The 24,793-nt window shown below is 40.0% G+C and overlaps 2 protein-coding genes across 2 annotated transcripts in view; both read left to right on the forward strand.

Annotated features, from left to right (window-relative positions):
• Positions 1-24,793, forward strand: part of LOC129753343 (uncharacterized) — a 783,315-nt gene that overhangs the window by 673,617 nt on the left and 84,905 nt on the right. The window lies entirely within an intron of this gene.
• Positions 13,786-15,099, forward strand: LOC129758785 (rhomboid-related protein 2-like). The gene has a single exon (XM_055756404.1). It carries the CDS (start codon positions 13,980-13,982, stop codon positions 15,042-15,044), a length of 1,065 nt encoding a protein of 354 aa, XP_055612379.1. The 5' UTR covers positions 13,786-13,979; the 3' UTR covers positions 15,045-15,099.

Genomic DNA, 24,793 nt, shown 5'->3' on the forward strand with positions numbered 1-24,793 from the left:
TTTGGAAAAGTCCGGTCCGTCCGAGTTTGTACGGAGAAGCGAGATACAGCGATCAGAAGCTTAGAGCGATAAATCGTCACTCTGGATTTCTAGACAGTTTTTTTTATCAGGGCTTTCAGGAAGCGATTCATGGAATCATTGTGAGTCCCAGGAAATTTTTCAAGCTTCAAGTTTCAACATTCCAATAATTCAAATATACCATATAGACACTCTGGGGTGGATTAGGGTGAGGACTGAGGATTATCAGGAGGGCCTAAAAAATCAGGCAAATCTTTTAAAATCAGGCACATTGGCAACCCTGACCGCCACGAGTTTCTGGATCTGCCTCTCCTTCGATGTCTTCCTAGCAGCGATGCCACACTTACCGATTTTCCGGTATTTATACCGATTTTTGAGCAAAACTTTGACCAAGAATCGGTATATACCGATTACCGATTTTTGACAAAACATACCGATTTCATACCGATATTTAAGATTTTAACTCAATCTTCATTCCACTGTCACATTCCCACTTAATTCAATCTATCCTTGTAAAGGTCCCGTAGAAAGGAAACAAAGTGCGGTAGCTGGCGTAAGTTGATCTGTACAACTTTTAAAGTACCCTGCAAAGATCTCCACGGCTCACTCTCATAATTCGTTCAGTTGTTCGCGTTGTTTTGTTTCTATATTCTGTCAAATGATGCACTATTATAGTGTTCAACCTCAAAGCCAATGGACTCAGCTCAAGGCTGACATTTTACCTTCTGCAACTGCCAGCAGAAGGTGAAAGCTTCTAAAGATCAATCTCAATTCACAATGCTCTTGTCTCCTGAGTTGCTAACTTTTCAAGGGAAAATATACACCGTTGGAATATAATTCTTGTTCAATTTGTCGCCAGATGTGGTATGTCAAGGTTTGAAGTGCAATCAGGTACACGGTTTGTCATATCATCGGTATAATCTTCAATCCTTCTCCATCTTGTTAGCCAAATAAATCTAGCGTAACATTTCAAAAGGGCGAAACTGCCAAATGTAAACAAATCGAGTTAACGGTCATTCCGGATGCACGCGTTTGCACTTTACCTATAAAACGCGGTTTCATCTTAAAATTACTCAAAACTTTTTTTGTAGAGAAATGAATCCAACTTAGATGAAATTTCAGGGACTAGATAAGAGAAAATCGATGTTGAAAAACATGCGAAAAAAATTCGCCTTGTCTCCCGGTGAGACTTGAACCCACATCTTGCGCCTCTCCGGGGCCCATGTATTAACATTCTACTACAGGAGACCAACCTGGCGTATGAATATTATACTGGTTGAGTGTCGATGTCTATCGGAATGAAGGGAATAGTTCTCCCATGTGATCATAATCATTTTTCTTGGTCTATTTCTATTCCCATCATTTCATCTTACGGTAGTTGGAATCAAGTTTGGACATTTTTAAGCACGGCAAGATTTGCATTGCCTTCTCATATCCTGCACGGGTTGTCAGTTATGATGAGAAATGATGCGTTTGCCGTATTTGGATATCCAGCCAATTTCGGTGTTTGGCACCGCCTTATTTCTATTTTTAAATTGCGACCCAGAGATGGGTCTTGACTCAAACATTCAGTCAGCGAAACTTTTTTTGTAGAGAAATGAATCCAACTTAGATGAAATTTCAGGGACTAGATAAGAGAAAATCGATGTTGAAAAACATGCGAAAAAAATTCGCCTTGTCTCCCGGTAGTGTTGCGTGTAGGATGAATGGGCGTAACTTCAAAACCAAAACAAAAACGGCCGATCAATTGGGTGAAACTTGCAGGCGTAACTGAAATCGAAAAAAATAATAGGGCGAAACTCGAAAATCTCTGAAATTACGTGAAAAAAGTTAAAGTTCTTGATAACCATCGATTAATAAGTGAATATAATGCACATTTTTTGATTTTGTTGAACAAAAAGTGGTCGGTTTTATAAATAGTATTTGAATAGGTGTTCCGAATTTTCAAACGCGTTTTTCTCGTTTCGAGCTAAATGCTAGTTTCGCCCTTTTTAAATGTTACGCTAGAAATGATATCACATGTACCTAACTACAGAGATCGCCAGGCCACGCCAGGCAAAATGGGTATTTTCAGTTTTGGAAAAACTATGTGTTTTTTTTTTAATTTTTCTTAGGATCACCTTCTTTTAGAACACGTTTCTCATTTATTTTCGCAAAAAATTGTTGGGTTTTCATATGAATAATGTGTGATTTTTCAAAAAATAAAATTAATTTTCCGTTGCCTGAAAAAAAAATTGAAGCAACAACTCTCACAATCATTTCTTTTTTTAATCGCTAGAACTCATATCTAATAATAAAAGCTTTGAAACCAAATGGTCAGTTTAGCAAAAAAAAAAAACCATCAACCAAACGAAGAACATCAACTTGGGCCCATATTTACCTCGAACATAAAAAAGCCATTGGATTTGTAAGTGCTTACTAAATTAAAAGTTCCTTTAGATTGACCTGGTTCTATTGCCTTATCGAATTTATCAAATTTACATCCCATTTTAGCTAAACATCAATCAAAGAATCAAGTTTTCATTTCATTAATATGCCTAAACCACGTGTAACCTGGAAGTGATCGCCATGCCCTTATTTTCTTATCAAACGGTCACTTTTAAATTAGATTTCCATTCAACTCGAAAGGAATACTAATTTTGGATTCTCTGCTGAATTTTCATTTGTGATTTATACTTTTCGTCAGCAAAAGAAGATAGTTTAAAAAAAATGAATAAGTCGTAACAAACATAAAGTTTTGTTAAAATTTCAAAACCGTCTTTTTATGTAAACCTGCGTTACCTAGAACCAAGATAAAAAAGAAATAATATATGCTAAAACACACTTAGTCAGCTAGTTTAAAAATCAAATTAACATTCATAAGAGTTCTTAGACTTGCTTTTTATTACAAGCTTCCATTTATATTAAAAATACGTTAGGAAGTTGAAAATGAAATTTTCATACCGATTTTTAAGATTTCCATACCATATTTTGGGTTCCAAAGTACCGATAAAAATGTGGCATCACTGCTTCCTAGATTCCATTCAAGCGCCTCTCTGCACGCTCATTTTTATTTAACCATTTATGCCTTTTATTGAACCATTTTACGGTATTTCTAAAAGAAATGCTGAAAATGTTATTTTTCAATCATAATGAATTGTTGAATTTCAACCATTTTGAGAGTTCATGATGAAAATGATGATAATGGTTAAAATTCAATAATATAATGACTGAAAAATAAAGTCGCCATGTTCGAAATCGCAGCAGTGCCTGTTTAATTCGACTCCGCTTTTGATTCGGTTTAGTTAAGTTTACAACTTCCTGCAATTGACGGATTATTTAATTCGTGAGTATTAGTTGAATCGCAGTAAAATGGAAAATGTAGGAATTGAGATTTCATTGAAGTTCGTCCTCAACACCAACTTTCTAACTCCTTTTTCAGGCAGTGCAATTAGTGAAAACTTTGTTCACCCATGCCTTGGAAAGCCGGGAAGAATTGAAAGTCGAAAGAGAAAGTTGCAGAACAAGAATTTAAAATGAGAGGCCTGGTAGAGGGTTTCCCGATTCCCTTGTTCCGGTAGCGCTCTGGAAATCAGTCCGGGAAACAAGATGTGCCAAAACGAAATTTATATGGGATGTCGTCTAATTTCCCTGAACGTATGAGGTCTGAAGTATGCTGGGTGTAAAGTCCTGCCTTCCAAGGCCTACAGCATCACGGACACAATTCCGGCACAATCAGTGGAAACTATCGAGAGGCCCAGAGGAAATCATAAAAAAATTGCTCAACATTTTTGTGACATTAAATGAAATATAATAAAATATCAGAAATTTTGATCATAAATTTTGAAATATATCTAATTGTTTGCGAAAATCTGCCTTCTAATTCATAAAAATATAAAAAGCGTTCCTTTTTTCTGAAAACGGTTATTTTTTAAGCATTATCTTCCTTTTCGAAAACGGATGAAAAATAACCATAATGCAAGTTCTCATTGAAATCTCATTTTCTGAGTTAATGCTGAAAACTCATAAAACGAGTTAACCCAGGAAAACTTCGATTATGGTTATTTTTCAGGCATTAATGGTTTAACATATCCCAGCGTGTGCAAATTTCGTTCTCATCTTTTCGCAACGTGTGCCCAATCCATCTCCACTTACGTTCCCGAATCTCAATTTCTAGCGCTCTTTGATGACATTGACGATGTAGTTCCTCATTTGAGATCCAGTTGCCAGAACCCCAAGCGCGGATGAAATTCCGCAGGCAGCGGTTTACAAAAACTTGCACCAAGTTTCGCACCCGTATATAGATAGCATATAGCAATATAGATTTGACGTTTGAGTAAAAGATTCGAATTTTCGTTCGTGGAAATATCTGATGTGTGCGCCAGATGTTGCGAAGACTCGCAAACACAAATCGAACTTTTCTGCTGCGGGTTCCGATGTCTTTCTTGGTATCAGGCGACCATCAGGCGTTATCCGGCTACCAAGATACTGGAAGCACTCCAATTTCTCAACTTATCGCCTAGTATTATGGATATGAGCTGAAAACATAGGAGTTTAATTCATATGCTCGATAAGGAAAATTTGTGCACAGTTATTTTTCGAAAATTTTGGGTATAGGGCGACATTTTTGTGGAAATTATTCGTTAAATTGTACGAACTAATAAACTGGTTTGGGAAAGATAACGGATACTTTGTAAATTGGAATAGTTTTTCAACTTTTTGATAAGAATACTCTTACAGAAAAGGTTTTTTTTATCCAGTGTAAGGAATATTTTACTTTGTTTAAAACATCATCTTATTTCAAAACATTTTTATAATTTCTTGCGAAACAAAGTTCATACGGTAGTTTTCTTTTGTTTGTTTTTTTTTTTGGTTATTCAGGTTTTTTCAATTTACTAGATCTGTGTATACAAAATAACATTTTCGTCATTTCTTTGGGCCTCTATTATAATTTTTTTTATCTTAAAAAAAAATCATAATTTATTTTTCACTGATCGATTGATGTTATCACATGAAAAAGATAAGATTCCTAACTTATTCCAATTACAATAAAGTTATAATTTTAAATGTTTTGAACGTTAACTATCCTTTGAAATCATTTCAAATGTTTTGAAATTTAAGTTTGGCCTTAAATATCCATTCAGATAAGCTGTTATAAAAATATATTATCAACTTAGATAACAATCAACCACCAAAGCAACAAAACAGAAACCGTTAGCTTTTTTCCGCCAAAATTATCATGGCAAATTTAATACGAAAAAACTGAATTTTTGACACTTTTTGGATTTTTTAACAAGAAAAACAAAATCATGTTTATGATTTTTTTTTCCAGGAATTTACCTCACTGTGGCATTCTTCCCTTTTCCTATATTTCTTGTTGTTAAGTTGTGACGAATGGTTTCCAGGTACGGCACGCATGTCCGGCAATAGAGTGAACAATTAATTTTGACGGAAGTCAAGTCCAGATTTGTTAGGACAGCTATCTGTTACGGTACCTAGGTCCGGCTTTCAAGGGAACAGGTTGTCCTGATGGCAGTCAAGTCCGGATATACAGAATCAGATTGTTCAAACGGCACACAGGTCCGGCTATGTTGGGAAACGAATTCGAATAACGGTGTACATTTCCGGAAATATGGACAACAAGAAATAGATAAGATTTGGTTATTTGTATTAGTTCTTATGTTTCGATCTGTGTATATGTGTGTGTTTTCTTTGTTTTTGTTTGTTATTTTCTTGTTTATTTTCTTGCTTTTTTTTCCTTGTTTTTTTTATTTTTTGTTTTTTTTTTTGTTTTTTTTTGTTGTTTTTTTTTGTTTTTTTTGTTTTTTTTTTGGGAGGGAGGGAGGGCTGTTGGAGTTGGGTGTGGGATTGCGGTTTTTTAATTTGGGATTTCGAAAGGGAAAAGGGCTAGGGGTAATTGAGGGTGCAGGGCTATAATTCTTTGAGGAGACCGGTGTTTCTTAGAAACTTTATGAGTTTCCCCTCTTCAGAGGGACAATTCGACAGCAATTGGCGAATATTATTGGCCAATTGGCATGTTGTTCTTTGAGGGGAGTACATTAAACAATCAATGAGAAGGCGGCGCGGCGTACTGTGGTGACACAGTGGCACGAAGGGCACATCGGTGGGTTATCCTTTTCAAGTAGGTACGCGTGGGTCGATCTTGTATGACCAATTCTGAGTCGAGTTAATGCTACTCTTTCTTGGGGGTTGGGACGGTCAATCTACTTAAGAGTGGTGTTCTTTGCTTCCCCCAGTTTAGCGGTTCGATTATCTACCCAGTTTCTCTCCCAGGCAAGAGTCAGTTGTCTTTTTAAGTGCCTATACGCGTCTTGTTGTGGAATAGAGATGCATAGCGGAGTCTTTTCTGTGCCGTTAAGAGCCAGGCGGTCGGCAGCGACGTTACCGGGGATACCTGCATGGCCAGGTATCCAGACGAGGGTTGCTTTTCTTTTCAAGGCTTCTTCGGAAATATCTGTAATCCAAGGATGTTTTTTCCCCCTGGAAACAGCTTTAAGAACACTCGCTGAGTCAGAGAATATTATAGGTGGGTTAGAAGTCTGAGTGTTTTTAAAGGCATCTAGTAGAGCGAAGGCTTCAGAACTGAAAACCGAGCACTGATGGGGCAGAGCTATAGATCTGTTGTTGATCGTGTCGTGAATACCACAACCCACCTTGCCATCTATGGTCTTAGAACCGTCGGTGTAGATATGAGGACTAGAGTTATATTTTGTTTCAATCAGGTGATGGAAATGTGGCAAAACGGTTAATGAATGTTGTCCAGCTTTGATTTGGTGAGACAGAGAGAAATCTATAGGAGAAATTTTATCGGTCCAATATTTGAAGGCTGTTTTACTTCTTTGAGATATAGCGGGAATAGGTGTGTTAATAAGATCGTGTAGTATTGCACTATTGCGGTTAATCATGGGGGAATTACTATTGCCGCCAATGGAAAGCCATCGTAAGGATTTGCAAGTCAAGTGTTTGGCAATCAGTTAGTTAAATGGAACCTGTCCACTTTCCACCATTAATGAGGTAATTGGGCTGGTACAGAAGGCAATGGAGGTTCTAATGGAGCGGTTGTATAAGGGTTCAAGTTTTTCGTAGAGTAGTGGACCTGCTCGACTTACGAAGCCAATACCATAGAGTGTAGACGGCAGTAGCCATCCATGTAAGAGACGTAAGAGTGAGTCTCGATTTGCCATACTAGGTGATTTGCTTAGGATGCGAAGGATGTTTAATTTGTTAGTGGCATTTTTCCTGATTTGGTCGAGATGAACTCTGAAGGTAAGGCGATCGTCAATCCAAACTCCAAGAAGACGTGTGGAGTGGACTAGTGGGATGATTTGGTAAAACATTTTTACCGGAGGGTGTTTTTGGAGTTTCTTTCTATTAGGACCAAAGTGGAGGAGTTTGGATTTGTCAGGGGAAAAAAGAAATCCGACTGACGGTGCCCAATTTGCTACTGTGTCTAAAGCTGATTGCAATCTCTTACGAGTAAGACGGGCAAAAGGAGACGTTGATATCAGAAGGATATCATCCGCGTAGACTAGAATTTTGATGTTATAAGGAATGACTTGGAATATGGAATTAATGGCAATAAGAAAGAGGGTTGGAGAGATCACAGATCCCTGTGGGACACCTGAGAAGACAAGCCTCGGGTTGGAATAGGTAGCAATGACGATGACCTGGATCGTGCGGTTCGATAGAAAACTTTGGATGTACTTGTACATGCGACCATCAATGTTCCATTCTCGTAAGGTCCTTAAAATTGTTTCTCTATTAACACGATCGAACGCTTTAGAAAGGTCCAGGGACAAAAGGTCGATATGTTGATGTTGGTTTAGTGAATCGCCAAGAATGTTTTCCAGAAGGCAGAGATAGTCGTCTGTGGAACGGCCGGCGCGAAAAGCGTACTGCCGATCGTCCAGAAAGTTATTTTGGGCAAGGATTGTGTTTAGGCGGTGATTGACCATCCTTTCCATGATTTTTCCCGCGCAGTCCAGAAGAGTGATTGGGCGGTAACTGTCGAGGTCACATGGGTCTTTTTGTGGTTTTGGAATAGGGACGACCAACCCTTTTTTCCATTGATCAGGAATATGACCTTCATTCCAGATATTATTTATTAGATCTAGGAAAGTCGTTGTGACATGGAGTGATAGGTGTTTGAAAAAGGGGTATCCAATGTCATCGGGTCCGGCAGACAGTCCCTTAACTTTACGTAGAGCTGAATTAAGTTCTTCGAGGCTGAAGTCGGAGTTGTAGATGTTATTGTACGGGGTAGATAGGATAGCAGAGTGAAATGGATCAACGGGTGGAATGGGTTGTTGATTGGGAGTTGTTGGACTATTGTTGCTGAGGGTAGAAGTAGTGGAGGTAAAGTGATGGCAAAATGCGTCGGCTAGTGATGATGGATCATTGGTATATTGTCTGTTTAAAAGGAGGTGAAATTGGTTTTTTCTAGGCTCTCCATTTAGAACTTTAATTTTGTTCCAAAGGACTTTAGAGGGTGTATTGGGATGGATTTCCTCGGTGAATGTTTGCCAAGCGTTTGTCTTAGCAGTGCGGACTGCTGCTCTGGCGGATGATCTTGCGTTTTTTAAGGCTTCGAGGGCGTTTGGTTTTCGAGGGTCATCGTTGGGAATTCGTCTCAATGTTCGAAGGGCTTTTGTTCTTAATTTTAACACTTCACGGACTTCAGGGCCCCACCAAGGGACAGCGGTTTTACCAGGTGTACTATTAGTTCGGGGGATATATTTAGTACCGGCTTCGAAAAGAATCGTGTTGAAAGAATTGATGTTGTTTGGGACGGAGAGTGAGAGAAGTTGATCGACGTGATCCTGATAGCCAAGCCAGTCGGCTTCTTGATATCGCCATCGGGGTCTGGTGGCAACTAGAGGGGTTGGATGTTCTAATTTCAACAATATTGGAAGGTGATCACTACCTCCACTCCACTGTCGTCCAAGATGTTCCAGCGAAGTTTAGGTGCGAGTGACCAAGAGGAGATGCTAAGGTCAAGAGCAGAAGTGTTACCTGAGCTTGGACATATGCGTGTGTGGGAGCTGTTGTTCAGAATAGTTAGGTTCTGTGCTATGACGAAATCCCCAAGAAAACGACCACGACGGTCAGTTGTTGAAGTCATTCAGTGGAATGAGCGTTGAAGTCTCCTAATAATAATATGGGGGGTAGAATTCGACGAATGAGATCTTCCAAATTTTTGGTAAACTCTTGGAAAAGGAGTGATGGTGAAGCGTAAAGGGAAACCACTGAAATGTTTATTGGGGCATGCAGGCGAATGCAGGTAGCGTTGACGTTGGATTGGGTAGGAATTGATGAGAAAGGAAAACCGTTTTTGATACCGAGGCCAACGCCTCTACTATAGGGATTGAGAGGATCTTTGTGGGAGATGAGCTGATATCCTTTGATGGCATTTCGGTTGATGGATGTGTCTGGGACAAGAGTTTCTTGCAATGCTAAGATAATCGGAGAGAATTTGGCAACAAGGATTTGAATTTCAGATAAACGTGATTTAAAACCTAAAATGTTCCACTGTATTGCTAAGTTGGTAGTGGCTTTAAGCGTAGGAATGTTGGGAGCCATTGCGAAAAGAAGGAGAAGAGAAGAGTGTCCTAGTATCTAGTTTGTAGGGGGTAGTGGAAATAGAAGAAATAAATCAACTTACCGACGGTTGGCCATGTTGGTTGATTGGTTACCGTACCTGGGGATCTCTAAATCAGAGTCGGATTGATTAGATGGTCTCCTGTTTTTGGTTGTCCTCACTGGAGAGATGTTTTCGGGGGACTCGGTACCTCGGCCACGCTTCGGGGTAGAGCAGAGCGGTTGGGATGTGTCGGCAGTGTCCATGGATGCTTCACTGTTGGAATCGTCGCTTGGAAAGTTCTTTTTGCTTTCAATTTCCTGGATTTTTGTTTGCAGTTCGATGTTTTGTTGGATTAGATCGGTGATCTGTTTTTCGAGCTCCATAATTTTCCGGTTGTGATCGTTGGAAGTAGTGTTATCATTGATAAGGCGTTGTTGCACCTTGGATTGAGTGACGATGTTGAATTGAGACCGGAATACCTTGACGGCTTCGAAGTGGCTGATACCCATGTCCACACGTATGCGAGTCACACTCTGTTCTTGTTGGTATGCAGGACAGGAACGATTGTTTGTGAGCTGATTACCTCGGCAGTTGATGCACTGTGGCTGGTTTGGGCAGTTCGGATGGATTGTAGCTTCTCCGCAGTTTTGGCAGATAGAAGGGTTTGGGCATTTGGCATTGGTATGGCCAAAACTTCCGCACAGGAAGCATTGCATTGGGCGTGGGTAATAAGGCCGTTTGGGGACACGCAAGTAACCAAACCAGACATATGTTGGGGGAACGGTGCCTTTGAATGTGAGCACCATTGTGTTGGTGGGAACGGTTTTCTCGTTGTCTTTCCTGGTGAATCTGTAGACTTTGACGACTTGTTGTTCTTGCAGGGCTTGGCAGATGTCGGATTCATCGAGTTCAGCTACTTCTCGGCACGAAACAACGCACTGGCAGGTATTTTTGGTGGGATGGGGCTCAACTGAGACCGGAGTGTCATCGATAAGTTTCTTCAGTTGAAGAAGTTTATCGAATTGTTGTTGGCTTCGTACTTTCAGCAAAACTGTTTTTCCTCCATCGGTTGGGCTGGCACCATCGATGCAATCGGCAATCTGGTCAATCGATTTAACGATGATAAAGGGGTTTTGGGGCAGCTTGGAGTTGTCGGCAGCTTTTAGAACAAGGAAGCGAACCTCACCATGGACGTCGTTTGGATCCATCCATCTGGGAAGGGTCCTCGAGTTCCTGTTAGAAGGACCGGGAACGGGCCCCCAGGGCGGAATAGATTCCGCCATGAAGACCGAAAACTAAATTTCGGCAGCAGCACCAGCAGGAAACAACAAAACAACACTTTGTTTAAGACAACTATACTGAGCGCGAACTATTCGTGAGAAAACACGTAGGAGAGCGAATATGTAGAGACCAATCCAAAAACACGTCTGAACGTGACGACGTTTCACTGTCATGTTTACGAGGATATGTTGACCTCTAATATTCTGGGAACAGAAATGGCTTTAACTGCTGTTAAAATCTTAGCTAAGGTTGCACCTATGGAAGGGCTCGATGTTTGACACTCGACCATTTCTTCCAGATGTTGACAATTCCAAGCTCAAATGAATCAGGTGATGTTTGGGAGACTATCGGGTTCGCTTCTTCAGAGAATTCGTATTTTATTCAGGTGGCTCAGTATCAAACCTTCCTCTTAAACTACCATAAAATCTTCGATATTCCTTTTTTTCTTCCAAAACTTCACAAATTTTCAATATTTTGAATTGCAATTTTCACTGTCAGAAAAAAACACGTCCTATGATAATTTAGACAAAACTTGCTCAAGAAAAAATGTTATTGAACGCAAATGAGAAAAATTTGGAGAGGAAGGTGTGTGGATCAAGCTCAAAATGATGAACGGAGCTCATATTGATGCTGTCTATCGCTGTACCTTACCATCGCTGTTATGCATTGCTGCTCTAACAGGGCTCGCCTGAACCTAGGCATCGATTAGATGATGGTAATTCACTTTGGCGTTATGTGGTTTCCACAGAATGAACTCCATTTGTACTCTATTTGTAGCTTAAAACTGGAGTCCAAATGAACAGTGTGCTTTTGAAGTCCAAGCAACAGGTTCTGTCTTTCTTAGCTCGACTGGCCTGAAACGTCCAAATATTTATCCTAGTTCTAAGGTGATTGACCCCGTACTAAGTGTGGCGAGACTGAAGGTCACTGACGAGACAAATTCTGAATTGAATTAATCTGGGTGGAAAGAAATTTGGGCAACCGAAACGGATCGGACTTTTCGCAAATCTGTGTCAAATAACCGAGCTATCTGGCAAGCTTAGTGTATATGCGAAAGGCTTCAAACCGTTCCGTAGCGGTTCAGTACAACAGAGGAAGCAATTTATTTTTATTTACATAGTATTCCGTCTCACGAAATAACTTGACGAACATAATTCCTAAAATTCACTCGGTCCATGGCAACCGTTCTCCAATTTCTCGGGCACCCCACGTTCGCCAGATCACGCTCCACTTGGTCTAACCACCTTGCTCGTTGCGCCCCCGCTCGTCTTGTTCCTACCGAATTCGTAGCGAACACCTGTTTTGCAGGACAGTGGTCCGGCATTCTCGCAACATGTTCCGCCCAGCGTATCCGGCCAGCTTTCACCACCTTCTGGATACTGGGTTCGCCGTAGAGTGGCGCGAGCTCGTGGTTCATCCTTCGCCTCCACACTCCGTTCTCCTGTACGCCGCCAAAGATGGTTCTTAACACTCGTCGCTCAAATACTCCGAGTGTACGCAGGTCCTCCTCGAGCAATATCCATGTCTCGTGCCCGTAGAGAACAACCGGTCTATTGAGCGTCATATACAGGTTACACTTCGTGCGAGGGCTAAGTCTTCTCGACCGCAGTTGCTTGTGGAGTCCATAGTAGGCACGACTTCCGCTGATAATTCGCCTCCGGATCTCACGGCTGGTGTCATTGTCTGCGGTCACCAGTGAGCCGAGATAGACAAAGTCTTCGACTATCTCCAACTCATCGCCGTCGATCGTGACCTTGATGTTACTGGACAAGCGGGTTCGGTCGGTCTCGGATCCGCAGGCCAGCATATACTTCGTCTTGGACGTATTAATCATCAACCCAATCCTTCCTGCTTCGCGTTTCAGTTTGCGGTAGATCTCCTCCACCGCCGCAGATGATCTGCCGACTATATCAATGTCATCGGCAAAGCAGATAAGTTGACTGGATCTGTTGAAAATCGTGCCCCGCATTTCGCCCACCGCTCGTCGAATAACACCTTCTAGCGCCACGTTGAACATCATGCAGGATAGACCATCACCTTGTCGAAGCCCCCTGCGCGATTCGAATGAACTCGACAATTCATTCGAAATCCGCACACAGCACTGCGTTCCATCCATCGTCGCCTTGATCAGTCTAATCAGCTTCCCGAAAAAGCCGTTCTCGTCCATGATTTTCCATAGCTCGTTACGGTCGATCGTGTCGTATGCGGCTTTGAAGTCGATGAATAGATGGTGCGTAGGGACTTGGTGTTCACGGCATTTTTGGAGGATTTGCCGTAATGTGAATAACTGGTCCGTCGTAGACCGTCCCTCCATGAAGCCGGCCTGATGACTTCCCACGAATCTGTTTGCTTGCGGCGTTAGGCGGCGGAGTAGGATTCGGGACAACACTTTATAGGCGGCATTGAGGACAGTGATCGCTCGGTAGTTCTCACAGTCCAATTTGTCGCCCTTCTTGTAGATGGGGCATATTACCCCCTCCTTCCACTCCTCCGGTAGCTGTTCTATGTCCCAGATCCGCACTATCAACCGGTGTAGACAATGGGCCAACTTGTCCGGGCCCATTTTGATGAGTTCAGCTGCGATGCCATCCTTCCCAGCCGACTTGTTTCTATTCAAATGGCGAATGGCTTCCTTAACTTCAGAGGAAGCAATTATAGTAGGAATTAGAATGAGAAATTCTCCATAACATACAACAATCTTAAAATAGTAGTCTGATAAGATGATGATAAGAATTTCCCTAGAAGCAAAAAAACGTCTGACGGCAAAGGTCGTATATATATTTATCAGGTATCAGTGCAAGCAATCGATTCAGCATACCCCCGAATCACTATAAAGTGGTCGAACTGAACAGTCACAAAGATAAGAGCTTAAATAAGTCATTTACGATCAGGTGTGCTATCGGAACCCCAATCGAAAAGCAGTTGTTGATGGTTTCGAGGGCGTGACGACGAAGACGGTGACTTTGAAATTGCCTTCGATGCGTTCTGTCGAATTAGCCTTCCGTAAAACAGCGCGGGTTATTCATCAGTTAGCAGTTGCCCATGATTAGTGTGTGTCCAGCTTTTGGAACGATACGAACTTAAATTTTACCGCATCTTAATGGAGCAATCGGGAGAGATAATCCCGTTACGATACACCAGGGAGGAGCAGTTGGAGAGAAAACGTATCCAGGAGATCTTCAACAGATATGATCGTGATGGCAACGGACACATTTGCATCAACGAGCTGAAGACAATGATTAAGAGCGGTGTAAGTGATGATCTGCCGAAAGGTTTTGTGAAACGATTGATGAAAACATCCGACATCAACAACGATGGACAGCTGGATTTCGAAGAATTTTTTCAAATGTCTCACGAGCACCAGTACCTGTTTAAGAATCTCTGTGTTCGATACTGTCGATTGGTTGTGCCCGGTAGGAGTCCCGATGAACCGGATGCAGAGTATGAGCGAAGTATGTCCTTCTGGCCTCCTCCCTTGACGATGTTGGTGTTTTCGGTGGTACAAGTCATAAGTTTTATTGTGGACATTATTTACACGGACGACGGTCAGATGGGAATGAGCACAAATGGACCAATTGCTACCATTTTCATCTACAATCCTCAAGTTAGGCAACAGGCTTGGCGCTTTGCCACCTACATGTTTGTCCACATTGGACTGAAGCATATTACCATGAATTTGTTGGTGCAGATCTTTCTTGGAGTAGCTCTGGAGCTGGTGCACTGTTGGTGGCGAGTTGCTCTGGTGTATCTTGCTGGAGTCCTTGCCGGTTCGATGGGGACTTCCATTTTTCAACCAAGGGTGTTTCTGGCCGGAGCCTCTGGTGGAGTCTATGCTCTCTTAGCTGCTCATTTATCTACAATTGTCCTAAACTGGAAGCAAATGGAGCACGCCATCGTGCAACTGTTTGTGATTTTGGTGTTTTGTGTGATCGATGTGGGTTCATCAGTCTACAACAGTATCAACGATCCATTCGACAGAGTTGGATACATAGCTCATGCCAGTGGTGCCTTGGCTGGTTTTCTGGTAGGCATCGGAGTGCTTCGAAATCTTCAAGTAGACCCATGGGAGCGAAAATTGTGGTGGATCGCGGTGACGGTTTACTCGTGTTTGATGGTGGCTGGAATTCTGTATCATGTATTTGCTCCTCATAATTTTTTGATGTGAAAGATACGTTTTTTGATAAAAATTATTTGCCTTATTATCAGAATACTTATTTGAAGCGCACAGATACTGTTGAATAAATGTATTCAATCTAATAAAGACGTTTTTCTTAAGATGACACTCTTGTTATTGTGTAGCAATTTTTTTTTTGTTCAGAACTATTTTATGTGGCCAAAGTTCGGTCTTATCAGGTCATGATAACATTCTTTATATATATGTCATCAAACGTTTCGAATTGTTTTAATTCTTTATCAGGGAACTTAAATTAAATACAGAAGCATAAAACATATTTTCTCATTATCAATATTCAATACATAAGTTACTTATTCGGACATTCGTGTTATTGTCCAAAGCAGATACGCTCCTAAAGTGTTCATCAATCGTCGGCATTCTGTCTATAAATTTCTAATTTGAATTCTTATTTCTTATCAGTACTAAGGAGGAAAGCTGGCATTCCAGAGTAAAACAGAACTTGCCCGGAATGTGTCTTGTGTTCTCCCGTGTTAGGCCATCAAACTCCGCTCAGTACCAAAATTTCAAGCTTGAAAATTATGCAAATTGTTAAGTCAAAGTAGAATTGAAAATAACTCTTTTTTTATGTTTACATCTCTTAAATTACCACAGACCGTTTTGTGAGTAACGGACAATTTAAAGCGTATGGATTTCTGATATTACTCCAACGTTTACAATAGATCGCCCCTCGTTACGGGAAAAATATGTTCCCCGCTCTATGATGTATTTACTCTCACACTCGCACAGCCAGTTAGCCCGCGCCGAGCGCAAAGAGGTAGCGGTTTCAGGAAGTAACATCCGCGTTCAGCAGCGAGCGATTCGATCGGTTCTGGACGAATACAATCCGGCAACCGGAGATTTCCAGCTAGTAGCAAAGGCGGATTTTACATTGGCGATCCTGCCAGGAGCTGGAACAAAGCTAGTCTCGTTTAATTTGTTCGTATTCATAAGAAGGAAATCTCCGGTTGCTTTGAAAAGGAAAATGGCGCCTATATCTATAAATTTGTCCGAAGTGTCCCATAATTAGTGAGCCAACAATGGAAATCGCATGGTAGGTCAGGTCAGTATGTTTAAATCGGTGAGTGACGGAAATTATTCCTTTGGAAACGTTTGCCAGCTAGAGATTTCGAACAAAATACGGCGTAAGCTCTTAGATTCTAAAGGACGCGGTTAATTTTGTTCTGGCGGAAGCGCTAGCTTTAAGTCGACACGAATCAGATGAAAATTGCCAGCTTTAGTTGTTTTATAGGCAGAAACCCTCGTACTTTTGAGTTTGGCAAACTAAGTCGGAAACGTCAGCTACAAAACAGGCGAAAACGCCAGCTTTTATTAAGGCGGAAACGCCAGCTTGAGAACAGGCGGAAACGCCAGCTTAAGAACAGGCGGAAACGCCAGCTTTATTTAAGGCGGAAACGCCAGCTTGAACTGAGGCGGAAACGCCAGCTTTTATTAAGGCGGAAACGCCAGCTTTTATTAAGGCGGAAACGCCAGCTTTTATTAAGGCGGAAACGCCAGCTTGAACTGAGGCGGAAACGCCAGCTTAAGAACAGGCGGAAACGCCAGCTTTTATTAAGGCGGAAACGCCAGCTTGAACTGAGGCGGAAACGCCAGCTTAAGAACAGGCGGAAACGCCAGCTTTATTTAAGGCGGAAACGCCAGCTTGAACTGAGGCGGAAACGCCAGCTTGAACTGAGGCGGAAACGCCAGCTTTTATTAAGGCGGAAACGCCAGCTTTTATTAAGGCGGAAACGCCAGCTTTTATTAAGGCGGAAACGCCAGCTTGAACTGAGGCGGAAACGCCAGCTTGAACTTAGGCGGAAACGCCAGCTTGAACTTAGGCGGAAACGCCAGCTTTTATCAAGGCAAAAGAAAAGCCAGCCATAAATCAGTCAGAGGCGTATCATGTGAAGCGTAAACTTTGCCGCAGACGGAAACTAGAAATTTCATATAAACCGACCGAAAACGCTGTATTTATCTAAGGCGAGAACGCCAGCTTTTTCTTATGCTAAATCTCAGTTTTAACTCAGGCAGAGCTCAACGATTTCTCGTGGATGAAGCGCCCCCTTGTGAATCTTTTCCATACGGCAAATGAGCCAGCTTAATCGACCTAAACTTTAAAGCATTTTGGACGACAGCCAAACGCAGAATCGTTTTCGGCAGAAATTATAACAAGTAGCGATATAACTAAAACAAAATAAATAAAAGCTCACATCTCGAAAGGAAAGAAAATGCGTAGTATAAGATACATAAGATACGTACATTAGGATTGATTTAAAAGTTAGACTATTTGGAAAGGACCAACGCATAATTTCGTTAATTTCGACTTGCCGACTGAAAGTTTATCATTGACACACCGTTAAATTTTAAGCTTATAAGCTTTGAGGGATACAACTAGAAGAATATAGAAGGTAGAAGAAAACCAGGCTTATTTTTATAGATCTTACGACAATGCTATGTATGGACCTTGCAGCCTCAGCTAGTTAGCTTAGAGGGTCGATTAACATCCTTACACCAGGGAATCCTTCACATATCTTTTCGTCGAACAGAAAGAGCAAGCGCTTGCTCAAAACTTATCCATACCGATGCAACACTCTTTCAATTCATACAAAGGATTAAAGTGGATTAAATACATCACACTTGATACGCACAAACTTCCTCAAGATAGCACCGCTAGATTGCTGTCATGTTTCTAGCTCATGAGTTCGACATATTTCCGTTGATGGACACGCATTTGAGAAGCTTAGCTTGTTTGTTTTTGTTCAATGTTTATGATGACGATAGTTAAGTATTTTTATACGGTATGAAATCCGGAAGTTTGTTGAATCGTACCACCATATTACTTTAAACTCCGATTCAGGAAGGTACTCGAAACCAAGACTGACTTCATTAGAAGTTTTTCAACATGCGTTGCACGATGTAAGGCAACTTCAATAAGAGAGTTCTAAATAACCTTTTAGGATTAAATCTTGTCGCGGTTTACACATTTTTAATTAACAACTGACACCTTACTTACAGCCAGCGAACGGCTCGAGAGTTGCCTGAGGCACTGGATGCACTCGTCAGAGGGATCAAAGAGCATATGCTTACACTGTAGTAATAACTTACACCTAGAACCATTCATTTATCGAGAGCATAACAACTATTCATAGTTAAATTAATATGGTAAAAAAAATATTACACACTTTTAATAGGAGATCTATCGAATAGGTCATGAATTGATCATACTAAAAGCCCGAAAATTTCAACGCCTTGAGGAAAGTGATCAATCTCAACTTAAATACACTAGAAAACATTATACGCCCAGAGGATCGAAAATTTCGTAAGGAAATTTCTAAGACTCCATTTTCTGCTGTCTCCGTGCCGTCCACTTGCTGCATTGCAGAGCTAGTTCAAAACGCCGAAAATTAACGAGATGTTCGGCTACGAAGCTAAGCCGGCCCATTTGGAAGAGTGGCTCAAACTGGCTGACCAGGTCGATGAGATTTAAAGATTTGCGTTCGAATGCGCATACCACTATCGTTCGGAACTTGATTAGTTTCCGTCTGATTTGAACTAGGGTTCACTGACACACGATGTAGCTGCTACTCTGGAAGTATTACTAGAACATCTTTATATGAGATTTGGTCATGTTCTGCGATTTAATGCACTTTTCAGCTGCCTCGGGGAACGTTGCGTCGGAATTTTTGGAACCAGTCGCTGGAGGTGTTTGTTTAATTCATCAAACTGCTGCATTTTTGCGATATAGGAAACGAGAAGCTCTTTCGTTGATTGTTCGCAAAACCAGGCCCGGCCGGAAGTGCCAATTTAAGCCAGAGCACTGATCTGAACTACGAAAATCCAGCGGAGGCGAAACCGAATCACCGTTTGAATTGTTTGGAGTGATTTGTTTACATTTGAACACGCAAAGTCAACGAATCTCAATTTATGGTTTTCGATTATCCCTACATACACGGTGACAAGTTGGAAATCAGATTTGGCTAAGAAACTAAACAAAGTTGAAATTATGAACCTGAAATTGTTTTTACGAATAAATACTGAATTCGAATAAAATTCTGAATTAAATTATTCTGAAAAATAATAATTCGATGTGTATGCTCAAATAAAATATTCGTGGTCAAATAACGAAATGTATACATTTAAAATGTTATGACCATTGTTGAAATTAAAGGAAGATGAATGATTCAGATCTTGAGTTCGGGTTTTATTCCATGTAAAGTTAAAAAAAAAACACGGTAAAATAATTATGACTTCTTTGTGAGAAAGCTAAATGATTATGTTTACCGAAGATTAGAACGAATTTTACTACTTTTGAATAGATATATTTCACACACTGGTATTTTAAGCAAAAAAGGAGGATTATCTAAGACATGTCCTTAAAAAAAAAACATGCATTTTTTTTTTCTAAGTAAGAAAAACTTAAACAATTGAAAAAAATAATTATGTTAACTGTTTTCAATTTTTTTTTTCTACGGAGAAGAAGGGGAATGTGAGTAACGGACAATTTAAAGCGTATGGATTTCTGATATTACTCCAACGTTTACAATAGATCGCCCCTCGTTACGGGAAAAATATGTTCCCCGCTCTATGATGTATTTACTCTCACACTCGCACAGCCAGTTAGCCCGCGCCGAGCGCAAAGAGGTAGCGGTTTCAGGAAGTAACATCCGCGTTCAGCAGCGAGCGATTCGATCGGTTCTGGACGAATACAATCCGGCAACCGGAGATTTCCAGCTAGTAGCAAAGGCGGATTTTACACGTTTCTTTACTATTAACTGAAAAATCGCACATCTCTTCCTGGAGATCCAGTAAACAATCAAGATCCTGGTAATTCATTCCAGATTCAGTGGAAATAAGCCGAAACGACTATACAAAAGAGCAAGATTACCCGTCATCCGCAGCCGGGCGCCAGTTTGTGTTTGTGTGTGTGTCTCCTCTTTTGTGGTTGTGTTTTATGCTTAGATTCTGATTGTTGGTTCTGCGTCACCGGAGCTGAACGGCTGCGACCTCCCGGAAAGATGTAATCTTGACAGATCATTTCCCAGCGCGCAAAGGGACCCCGATACGCAAATGAGTGAGTGAGCGCACAAATGCACAAGACACATCACAGTTTTGACTCCCTCCGAACCAACATCCAGTCAGCCAGCCGGTATCCAAAACGGGCGAACAAACTGAATTCTGCTTCCCAACTTCCAGAATCAGCCATCCTGTAGCTGTGTTTGTGCATATGTGACTGTATTTGTGTGTATGTTTACAAAACTCATCAAAACCTTTCCACAACACATATCATTTTGACTGTCTGTCAACATTTCCCCCAGATTTTCTGTTAAGAGGGAAACAGCGTGTCGGAGCAAATTTTGTAATATCCAAAATTACTCTTGCTTTGCTTATTTTTGACATCGGGATCTGCACACTGAGTAAAATATTTTATTGCAATTTTGTTAAACTAATCGTTTGATTATTGCCTACGAGAGTATGTCAAGATGAGGAATAAAACTCATTGATTGAATCAAACAAAGTATAAAAATCATGAGAACTTTCCGCATTTTTACAAGCCAATCCACTCCAACTGTGCGGGCAAGTTTATGGGAACCTCACTCGAGAACCTTGCGTTTATATATCGGAACCCATCGGCGACGACTTGAGGCAAATCTCCTTAATTATAAACTTTATCCAATCAAACTTTCTGTGCCGAGAGTAGAAGAGAAGTACAACAACTGCCGGGGCCCTCGAGAGCTTGACGAAGCAACAAGCTGAAGCGCCCGTTCAATGCAGAGTTTACGAGCGAGCTTGTTCCACCAATATTGTTGGGTCCATCAAAAGTTTAGCAAAATATATCCCGAGCACTGCCATCGGTGCCGGGATATGGGCATTCAACAAAACCCGGATTGAGAACCCTTTAGCTATGGAAATGTGTATGTAGCTGCAACTTGATTAGCCACGGTTATTGGAAACTTCCGATAGCCGGGAAGATGGGAAACGGAATCGTTCTAATTCTACGTAATGTTTTTAATGGGGTGTATCTAGGAGGTCAATCCAAAAATCAGAAAAGTTCAGCTCTAGAAAAAAGGTTTTATTACTGATTATTTTCACGACAAGCAACCAACTCCAGGATGACGCATAGTCACCGCATTTTGAAACCAATTTTCACAACCGTACAACAGCATTTTTTTTATTTATTGCAAAAAATCTTGCGTTTAAAAACTCAAAATCCAGTACAAAGTTGATTTCAGGTGTTAAAAAATCTGAAAAATTGCTAAAAGACAAAGAGTTTGAAAAATAGCTCTTTGAATATTCGTCAAAATTTCTTCTTGAGAATCTAAAGATGTACAAATGTAATGTTTCAAATTTCGTCAAATTTCCTATCTACTTTTTAAAACGAGTCTACTGTTAACAAAATAAATTGGACGGTCCAATGATTTAAAATAAAATTTCTACACCACTATTTTACCAATTTTTTGGTCGTGATCCTAAAAAACCCCACATAAATATTCTTGTGCGCAGTGTATACCTTCTAGCTTAAGTTTTCTTAGACACTAAGTAAGAAAAAAAAATTTTTTTTTTGAGTTTTTCTTAGCTGATCTACAATCTTTTTCCGAAGCATGTTTTTCCATTTTTTTTTCTAACATTTCAAATAACGGCCCAAAGTGAAGTACTGTAGCTGTTTATTGTCTGATAAGTATATGTGAACATATTTTACTTACAATACGAGGTTTCTAAGAATATAAATATCATACAAATTGGGTGAGAAACAAGAGATATGTAGTGATCAAATTGACCCTCCAGGAACTCTAACGGGTGATAATTTTTGAGGCGGATGAGGGTCGATTAGGGATGCAAATCCAGCGGGTGGAGGGATTGATCATCGCGTCGCAGCATTCAAAAATCAACCGAATGGTTGAAGCAAAATACCGAGAGTATGACTATTAATAACACTAGTTTACAGCATTTTTGAACTCAGTAAACTGAAGGTCATTTCCAATGTAAAATCGGGCGCTGAATCCGAAAATGAAATTTAAAAAAATCTCAGTAGAACCGTTTTTGAGTTATGCTCCAAATATGAAATTTCGAAAAAAATAAAAAAGTTCTTGTACTTAGATTGAAATATCTCGGACGGCATAACAGTAATTTGAAATCCCTCTTTTGCATTTTGAAGGTGAATAAGTTATCTATCGATCATCTGAACACTGTTTTTGCGTTTGACCAACAGTTTTGTTGATATTAGTGACTTTATGAGAAAGAAAATGATAAAAAACGCATTTTTTTAGAGAAAATTTTGTTTCTACGAAAGTTTTAAACTCGATGGTAGCATTTAAAAAATCTGATTTTCTTTTGCGCTTGAATGCCAATTTAAAACAAAGATTTCAAGTGGTTATTTATCAAAATCGGTTGAAAATTGAAGAAGTAATGGCTTCTTTACCATAACTGAAATTTTTGGAGTTTTTAATAATTTAACGAACCGCAGCACACTTATCATAGTATAGGAAGAATGGAACATGATAAATCGCACTCACTCTAAGTCAAAATTATTTATTAGCTTACCAGAAGGTCACATGCCAAGTTTCAGAGAGATCTGACCATAGGGAGGGGTTGCTTAAGTTTTAAACGTAAATAAAATTTTGAGGTGTTTTGCCCGGAAGGAACGAAAAACACTGGTTTTCATCAATAACTTTTTTCATCACTAGCTGATTGTTTTTTATGGTTGATTTTCTTAAAGCCTAAGTTGAGACAAATATTTCACCGGAAGACTGTAACTCGATTGGATTAGAAACAGAAAAGTTATTGCGGTTCAAAGATTGTATTTTGGTCGGAAATTGTCGTATAAAACGCAATGCGTAAAAAGTACTCATTGCGTATTGGACAAAATTTGCGGCCTTTGAACCGCAATAACTTTTCTGTTTCTAATCCAATCGAGTTACAGTCTTCGGGTAAAATATTTGTCTCAACTTAGGCTTTAAGAAAATCAACCATAAAAAACAATCAGCTAATGATGAAAAAAGCTATTGATGAAAAACCAGTATTTTTCTTTCCTTCCGGGCAAAATACCTCAAAATTCTATTCACGTTTCAGATTTAAGCAACCCCTCCCTATGGTCAGATCTTTCTGAAACTTGGCATGTGACCTTCTGGTAAGCTAATAAATAATTTTGACTTAGAGCGAGTGAGATTTATCATGTTCCATTCTTCCTATACTATGATATATGTACTGCGGTTCGTTAAATTTTTAAAAACTCCAAAAATTTCAGTTATGGTAAAGTAGCCATAACTTCTTCAATTTTCAACCGATTTTGATAAATAACCACTTGAAATCTTTGTTTTAAATTGACATTCAAATGCAAAAGAAAATCAGATTTTTTAAATGCTACCATCGAGTCTAAAACTTTCGTTGAAACAAAATTGTCTCTAAAAAAATGTGTTTTTTATAATTTTTTTTCTCATAAAGTCACTAATATCAACAATACTGTTGGTCAAACGCAAAAGCAGTGTTCAGATGATCGATAGATAACTTATTCATCTTCAATATACAAAAGAGGGATTTCAAATTACTGTTATGCCGTCCGAGATATTTTAATCTAAGTACAAGAACTTTTTGGAGCATAACTCAAAAACGGTTCTACTGAGATTTTTTTGAATTTCATTTTCGGATTCAGCGCCCGATTTTACATTAAAAATTTTGGTCAGTTTATCAAGTTCACGATTTTTTTAAAATTTTGTAAACTAGTGTAACCAGGAGATCCACCTGAACAACGAAATTACCGCTGAAATCAGCAGCGTTATTGTGACACTAGAGCAGCTTATTTTGTGTAAATTTTCAAAACGAACTGAAAAATAGCACCTCAATCTTTTTTCAAACAAAATATCGGGCAAATAAACACAAATATCAGGACAAGCAGAAAATGCTTATTAATACACCATTTATCTTATGTCACCATAATTGTGTTTTTCATATGGTGTTATTTTCATCAAAATAAATTCCTTATTCCAATGTTAATATCAAAAGGAACTCAGTCTCAAGCCTTCATTAGTATTACAAAACGTTCCTGCACTCCCCAGGAGAAACCCGTTTCGAATCTACTGGTGAATTTGACAATTGTTTCCAGTGGTTTTTTTCTGTCCTGAGATCGTCCTGTTATTTCCAGCTGTTCAAAATACAGGACGACATAGTCTCGACTTCAGAAAAAAAGATAAAGAGTGCAGGTAATTTCTATCCTTAGTGTGTTCCTGAAAGCTGAAATAGGAATTCCTTCCAATTTCTGGATCAAGAGTTTGTCATGAGATTCGGTAAGATATATTCCCGTAGCCCAGGAAATATCTTGTTGTTTGACATCAAGTGTGTTGTTTACCTGTAATTCAGAGGATCATGGTACAGAGAAGAATAATTGCAATCTTACTGTGCCCACTTAATCTTATCTCTTGTGTTCGAGACGATTTCATCCTGTATTTTTAAAAGCTGGAAATTTCATGACAATCTGAGAACAGGAAAACACTGTCAAAACCACCCGTAGTTTCAAAATTGTTCACTTTTTTGGTGTGCAGGAGCGTTTCATAATTCTCCTGAAGGCTTGGGACTGTGTCTTAGTGATATTTTCCCTGAAATTAGGTGTTAATTTTGTAGGAAATAACGCCTCTTCAATGGAAAAGCACATCTATTTAGATCAAATGGATTTCTGTCTGTGTAGTCGTCTCTTCCCTACAGACTCGGAAACTACTGAACCGATTTGCGTGGAAATTGGTCGGTGGGGG

The sequence above is a fragment of the Uranotaenia lowii genome, chromosome 3 (assembly GCF_029784155.1).
Source record: "Uranotaenia lowii strain MFRU-FL chromosome 3, ASM2978415v1, whole genome shotgun sequence".
In the NCBI taxonomy this organism is placed as follows: domain Eukaryota; kingdom Metazoa; phylum Arthropoda; class Insecta; order Diptera; family Culicidae; genus Uranotaenia; species Uranotaenia lowii.

What these genes read in the sequence shown, in the direction of transcription:
- LOC129758785 (XM_055756404.1), top strand. Translation starts at nt 13,980, where the DNA reads ATGGAGCAATCGGGAGAGATAATCCCGTTACGATACACCAGGGAGGAG.